Source organism: Poecilia reticulata, linkage group LG2, assembly GCF_000633615.1.
Source record: "Poecilia reticulata strain Guanapo linkage group LG2, Guppy_female_1.0+MT, whole genome shotgun sequence".
NCBI lineage: Eukaryota > Metazoa > Chordata > Actinopteri > Cyprinodontiformes > Poeciliidae > Poecilia > Poecilia reticulata.
The window spans coordinates 12,085,750-12,092,883 of NC_024332.1; the positions used below are offsets into that span (position 1 = coordinate 12,085,750).

At 41.8% G+C, this 7,134-nt stretch overlaps 1 protein-coding gene across 1 annotated transcript in view; it reads right to left on the minus strand.

The window, feature by feature from the left end:
* wdr3 (WD repeat domain 3) overlaps positions 1–7,134 on the minus strand; it is a 23,509-nt gene that overhangs the window by 8,622 nt on the left and 7,753 nt on the right. The window contains exons 7-24 of the mRNA XM_017309025.1: positions 6,915–7,019; positions 6,599–6,829; positions 5,809–5,902; positions 5,612–5,713; positions 5,426–5,508; positions 4,478–4,616; positions 4,317–4,373; positions 3,604–3,704; positions 3,327–3,438; positions 3,122–3,256; positions 2,992–3,042; positions 2,139–2,204; positions 1,974–2,066; positions 1,813–1,863; positions 1,685–1,728; positions 1,459–1,587; positions 730–823; positions 6–146 (exon numbers count right to left, since the gene is read on the minus strand). Of these exons, the coding sequence (XP_017164514.1) occupies positions 6–146; positions 730–823; positions 1,459–1,587; positions 1,685–1,728; positions 1,813–1,863; positions 1,974–2,066; positions 2,139–2,204; positions 2,992–3,042; positions 3,122–3,256; positions 3,327–3,438; positions 3,604–3,704; positions 4,317–4,373; positions 4,478–4,616; positions 5,426–5,508; positions 5,612–5,713; positions 5,809–5,902; positions 6,599–6,829; positions 6,915–7,019 (1,828 nt within the window). The remainder of the gene's footprint in view (positions 1–5; positions 147–729; positions 824–1,458; positions 1,588–1,684; positions 1,729–1,812; positions 1,864–1,973; positions 2,067–2,138; positions 2,205–2,991; positions 3,043–3,121; positions 3,257–3,326; positions 3,439–3,603; positions 3,705–4,316; positions 4,374–4,477; positions 4,617–5,425; positions 5,509–5,611; positions 5,714–5,808; positions 5,903–6,598; positions 6,830–6,914; positions 7,020–7,134) is intronic.

The following is a 7,134-nucleotide window of genomic DNA, read 5'->3' on the forward strand; positions in this document are numbered from 1 at the left end:
GTCAGAACAGTGCGCTCCCTCTTCCTCCTCCTCTTCTTCTTCTCCTCCAGCTGGCCCGTGGCATCGGCGAAGAACATCACGTCCTCTTTGCTCTCGATCTCCCGTTGGAGGAACTGGAGGGCGGCGCTGTTGAAGCCCAGCACATCCTGAAGCAACAGAATTAGAAAATCAGACATGGTGCAGAAAAATAACGACTGCTGATCAAAACCAACCGCCTTGCTCTCTATGCAGACGATATGTTGAATTATATTGTAGTTGTAAAATGATAATCTGCCATCAACTTCAAGGTTATGGGATATAAGGTTCTTTTTTGAGTTAGAAAAGCTGAAAACTTTAAAATCTAGCATTATAGAATGATTATATAGTTTTTGGAATCCCTTCATTACCCATTTAAAAACCTGAAATTTCTTCCGGAAGGCGTTTTAAAGCCTTTCTAGTCATAGAGGTTGGGAGCATAATGTCTGTGGTGTTAAAGGCACGTTGTTTCTTAAGTTCGATCTAAATTATTCACAATTAAGTGCTAAAATAGTAATGTCTGTTGCTGCACTTGATGTAAATGACTAAGATGTATAAATACAAGTAAAAGATTGGACTCTGATCACTTTTCATGTCTTACAATTTTAACAAAATATCTTAATTTCATGAAACAAAAGGAAAACAGGAAGTGAAAAAACCAAAACATGTAGCTTTAGAACCACAGGATGCGTCTCTACGCAGATGATAACTTACTCTGATTTGGCAGACTTTGGAGAGCGTATTGGTCTTCAGCTCGTCGATGACGGACACCAACATCTGGTTACTGGTGATCTGACCAAAATGGATCCTGAAAGCAATCAACCAACCGTAGCTGCAGTTACAATTAAAACAAAAATTCAGAAATATTCATATAAAAATGTGGAATATTGCAAAGTTGGGGTAATACAGTATGTGGATTTGATCGAACAAATGTAAAAAGATTMTGTCTCTGTAGAAGTGTTTTCATCTATATTTTTTAAAGTGCATTTCAAAGAATCACGTTTGAAAAGGTTGATGGAAACAGAAAAATTCAAAATAAATCACTCAATTTCACAAAAAAAGCTAAATTAAGAAAAAGTTAAGTTATAAAACCATGTCTTAGGAACATCAAGTTTTTGCATTCTTCCGTTTTATTGCTTTATTCGTATATTGTCCTTGGATACCTAAAATAAATAAATTGTTAAAGAAAAGCTTAAAGACCTCCAGAAAGCTTGTTGAGCTGTAATGAACGTTTTAAGTGATTCCAARAATGTCTCTTAGCAAACATGTCTATCAGTAACTGGATCTGCTGTGTAGATAAAGTTRGTAATTACAACAAAACAAGAAGAATACTCAAAATTAAACCACGTGTAAAATCAGCAAGATAATGAAATGTCAACGAACAAATGGATGGTAAATTGACACATCGGTTGTTGTCTTCTCGGTCAAACAGTTTGGTCTTACTTGAGAAGGAAGAACAGGCAGCGGCAGACGAGCTCCACCTCCAGGCCCTGCTGGATGTAGGAGCTGAAGAGCTTCAGCAGCTCAGGGACGTAAGGAAACGGCAGCACCAGCAGAGAAATCTCCAGCTCACTGGTGATCACCAGAGGGAAAAATAATAAAGACAGAGTGTTTCTAAATGTACAGAAAAAGAGAGAGGAATGGTTCTGTTCTGTTTTTTTTTTTTTACCTGGATCTGACTTTTCTTATGACGTCTAAAACGTAGCGGGACGGCTGCAAGAGAGGAAAGAGTGAGACATCAAGGTTACAAACCGCATAAGTGTTTGTTTTTCCTTTTACGTTTTGAAACTGACTTACAGTAACGTTTCCAAAGGCAACGAGGACAGGGTTGGGTTTAGGAGGAGGCAACTGAGAAACAGGCCAATCAGATGTTTTTAGTATCAGTCATAACTCGACTCAGCCGTTCTGGAACAGGATATGTGAGCATCTGACACAGAAAGGAGGAAACACGGTCTTACCTCTTTCCCAGCTTTCTCACAGAAATACTTGTGCTCCTCCGACTTCCTGGTTTCTTCTCGGTAAAGCTCTAGAGCCTCCATGATTCGCTCCGCCTGCAGGAAAGTGGTCCATGGTTACCRTCCCGTTTAGCTTCAGAGATGCTAACGGAGCAGAAGGCGACTTACAGCTTTCACCGTCTCGATGCTCTTCTTCCCAGCCGGTGCCGCCTCTCCCTCCGTCTCTCCTGGTACCTGAAGACGGAGAAATGTTMATCCACGGCTCGCTGCCCTCAAACAGCAACAAACGGCCTTTCTTTATGAAACCTGACTTGAGAGATAATCGGTACTACACCCAAAATTAGCATTCTGTACGCAGCAAAATTACACTGAACATCAGRAAAAGAGAAACTGTTTTATTTAAGATTAATATTAAACTAACTAAAACCGGATTTTGAGCTGCTTAAGCTAAAATTAGGGATGCAAGTTATCGATTGAGTTAATCTAAAGTTGATTTATCGATTGACAGACGATTTATTGACAAGAGGCCATTTCCTAAAAACCATGAGTTTTCTGTTGTATCAAGAGGGGARACCATCTTTCCATATCATAAAGGGCCACACTTTTAAAGAAATGCTGATGCTGCTCTGTCATGCAGCACTTTGGCTGAWTCAGCGCTACTAAGTTCATAATTTAAGGAGTTTCTTGAGTGTTTATATTCCAAAACAAAACCGCATAAAGTGTATTTTGCTTCCCATACTGGACTCTGTTTGGACTGTTTGTCTTTCCCGTTCTGGTGTGGCCCCACCATCTTTATTTCTGTATCAACTGGCTCCACTTAAGGATGATCATTGGCACCCTCTTCTGGATGGCAGCCAAACTACAACGCTAAGAAAAGGTCTAAGTTGTTAATGAATTGAAACTGGTTTTAGTCTAATAAACCAATAATTGACCTTGACATCCCTTGCTATAAAGTTATTTTAGCTAAGGTGAGATGAAAAAAAAAAATCAAGTTTACAAACTTAAAAACGGTGGCGCTCACCACAGGTGCGTTTCCTTTGGCCATGCTCTCTTCAAATTCAGCTTCTCTCTCCTGTAAACACAAACAGAGCGTAAAAACAGACGCAGAGGCGCTGAGTGCTGGGCAGGCCACACAGACGCTYCAARCTCACCATCTCCCGCTCCTCCTCCAGGATGATGGRCTCCCTGGTCCTCTCCCACAGACGCAGGGACTTGTCGTGAGACGACGACACCAGGTGATCTCCGTTGGGGCTGACGGCCAGACACCAGACCTCCCGATGGTGACCCTGAAAGCCAGACGGAGCAGGTCAGAGTCGAGGCCGTAAGCAGAGCAGCYGCTTCGGAGGACAGAGTCACCTCCAGGGTCTGAATGAGCTCAAACTTGTCAGCGTCCCACTGCTTGATCTTCTTGTCCTTCCCGGCGGTGAAGAACAAATGAGTCTTGGGGACGAACTGGAGAAACATGACACTGGGGAGAGCAGAGAGGGTATGGAGATGAGCAAACCTCTGAAATCTGCATCGCTTCGATTAGAGGTGGGAAAAAAACGAGACGATCGAGATGTGGTGAGGAGAAAGAGCGCCGCTGCTCCACCAAACTTGTGCTTGGTTTCTTACTGTGTGGGTCSGTCCGTACCTGTCGTCATGAGCGAACARAGATCTGTGGCAGTCGCCGAAATCCAGACCCCAGATCTTTACGTTCCTGTCTGCAGAGCCGGTGGCGATCAGAGCGCTGTCCTAGTTAAAGAAAGCAGAGTCAAGAGTCCGGCAACAAAAGCAGGAACAGATCAAACTGGACTTAACGTTAGTTATGTTCCTTCTTGCGTTAAAAGCTTTTTGATGATTGGCTGAGAGTTTGCCAGAATTTTCACCATCTGGAGYGATTTGGGATTTTAAGTTTTATTACCTTTGGATTTTTATTCTGTTAGATCTTTAATATCTGGTTGTTGTTTTCTTTACTTGCTGTGTGTACAGCGCCACCCTCTGACGGAGGTTAAGCCTGTCGCAAAGTATGATAAATTAAAATGATTTTGATCATTTCCACCCAGATTATTAATACTTTTAAGGATAATTTGGTTTACAGAGACTTMATAAATATTTCATTTATGGTTCTGGTTGTGTGTGTTCTCCATTTCTGTTTTATTTATTGTTTTTTGTTGTGTTTTATTTTGGATATTTGGATAACTGGTCTGAATATTAACAATAGAGAGTTTTACTGAGCTGCATTAGCGTTGAGGTTTATCAAGAAACATTACTTGGACATAATCACCCAATCCTTTAAAACAACAATAAAAAACAGATTCCTTTCACATTCACAGAACTGATACTTCTGCAGCCGGAGTCACTCACATGTGTGATGTCCAAACAAAGGACCGGCAGCTTGTGTCCGTACAGGGACAARAAGAACTGAAAGCGAAARGACAGCAGGTGGGTTGGTTGGTTAACAAAATGTCCTCAGATATGCGGCGTATCAAACCCTCGTTGGTCCCTTATGAATAACAGAGGTCTACCTTCAGGGTGTCTGTGTAGAAGACCTTGACGGTGCAGTCCAACAARGAGACGGCCAGCAGTCTGTGGTCAGGAGAAAACTTCACACACAGAACGTCTTCCTCCAGCTGCAGCGTGCGAGTGTGTTTCACCGTCAGCCGCCTGGAAAAGAATTACAGAAAAATCACAGAGATTTAGTCAGGTAATATGAGGAGAGGAAGGAAATTTGATCATGTGGAAGAGAAACTAAACAAACACAAACAAAAACAGAGTTAGAGACGCATTTTTCTGGCTRATCACAGTCTTTAAATCCATTGGCTGAAAAACTGCAATCGGTACAAAAGCCTAAGATCACTACTTTATTTATTCTTTGATCTGACATGTTTGTTCTCTCTCTCCCACTTTCTCAGTGGGAAGGAGACCCTAGAATAAATAAAACAAGAAATATTAGAAAAAAAGAAAAATAACAAAAACAATCCAAGATTAAAAGTAAAAAAAACTATCTGTTTAGTGACACCACTTGGTTATGTTCTGGGTTTTGTCTTAAATGTATCCATTTTAATTTGCACCGTTTYATCTTATTGTTGTATCTAATTGGTTATTTTGTAGGTCAGTACCTCTGTTTGCTAGTATGTAATAATTGGTTTTTATGCACCAATTTACCAAAGAAAGAGTCCAATCTGCTGATTTCAAGTTTGGCCAAAACAATTTCTTTTTTTTGACCAAAAATAATAATAAAAAATCGTCAGCAATGGGGTAACTATTGGTAACTGAGCATGTGCAGAAGTGACCTGGTGAAGTGCATCCTTAAAAAAATAAAAATGAAGCATAATGTCAATGAAAAATTTATTTATATAACACTTTAAAACAGGTATAAAACAGCACCAAAGTGCTGTACAAGAACGATAACACAAATGACAAAACACCCACGTCCCTTAAATTGTGTTGATGTTATTCAACACTGAACTCACTTCTGCTCCGACTCTTTGTCTCTGACGAGCTCAAACTCCCAGAACTTCACCGTCTTATCAGCGCTTCCRGAGATAATTCCCCTCTGCAGGACACACAGAAAACCCAAATTATAGTAATTTACYATCAAGTAATCTGGACTCTTATGGTGGAGCCCGTCCCAGAGTTCTCCTGGCGGTCCGGTTTACCTGATCCGGCGCCAGGCACAGTGACCACACAGCTCCACTGTGGGCGTCCACCGTTTCCAGAAGGCTTCCTGAGGCCAGCTCAAAGATCTGCAGCTTCCCACTCTGACAGGAGAGGAACAGAATCGYAGAGTTGAAGGAAAGGGAGGAACTTTGGGGACGAGTTGACGCTGGAAACGACCCACATGGAGTCCAAATACCTTCGTTCCCAGGATTATCTGCCTGTCTCCGGGCACAAAGAGCGAGCAGAGCGCGTACTCACACGCCATGGTGCGAATCACCTGCAGAGTTGACCTGTGACACGCACAAGAACCTCCAGTTTAGGGCAGAAACGATTAATCGGACTAATTGCGATTAATCGATTAGTGAAATAATCAACTAATTTAGTAATCAATTAATCACTTCAGTATACATACTCAGAAAAAGTCAATTTGCTTTAAAAAAAACCTCTTTGAATGCATTTCTTATGTATTAAAGGTAGGGATGCACAATATATCGTCAATACCGTCGGTATCGGCCGATATTAGTCATTTTTTAACATATTCAATCAGTCAAACTAGGCCGACATGAACAACTGAGATGTTTTTCATCTTGTTGYCGTCTGTTTCTGGTCTTTTTATTTTTTTCAAAGGTGTTGACATGCTAGAGAAATATATGCAATATATACATATAATATTGGTAAATATCGTTATTGGCTGTAATAGCAATATTAATATTAAATATCAATATCTGCCCAAGTTTTCATATAAGTGCATCCCTTAAAAAAATAAAAAGCTTAAGACGCCAAATCAACAATCTGAATAACGTGATGTTTCTTATGCGATTAATCAACTATTCTGACGATTAATCGATTTAACTTTTTTTTTTTTAACTGATTGATTATTCTGACAATTAATACAATTTTAAGAAGTTGATAGTCCTCCTCCAGTTAGAAGACCGAGCCCATAGAGAGGAGAACAGGTTCCMGGGTTTTCCGGTCGGCGCCGTCACCTGTTCCAGACTTTGACCGTGTCTCCGGAGGCCGACAGGACGGCCAGGTTGTCGGAGCTGAAGGCCAGCGTGCGGACGTCGGTGCGGTGGCCGCCCAGCGTGAGCCGGGCCGTCTTATTGGCCGCCGGGTTCTTGTCAGAGATCTTTAGGCTGTAGGTCTCGACGGTGTTGTTCTGAAGCAGCAGCGCCACCTTCAGCTCTCCGCCTGCACACGACAGGACGTCGACCCACCTGAGGAGAAAACACAGAGCAACCGTAGCAATAAATTTAGTCTAAACGCTGCGAATMGTCAKCRTCTCCTCTCTTTGTGTCTCACCTGATCTTTGCAGAAGCCTTGATGTTCGTCAGCCTAATGATCTCGTCCTTCAGCGCTCTCTCCACCACCGGCTCTGCTGTCTGATCGCCTGCACCTTCCTGCRTTCTGCARCAGGGGGCAGCAGCACACCAACAATCAGCATCTGATGTCTGACGTCACATCAAAACCACCAAACTCTCAGAAACTGACAGCAGCTTGAGAGCAAATAAAAAGATGGAAG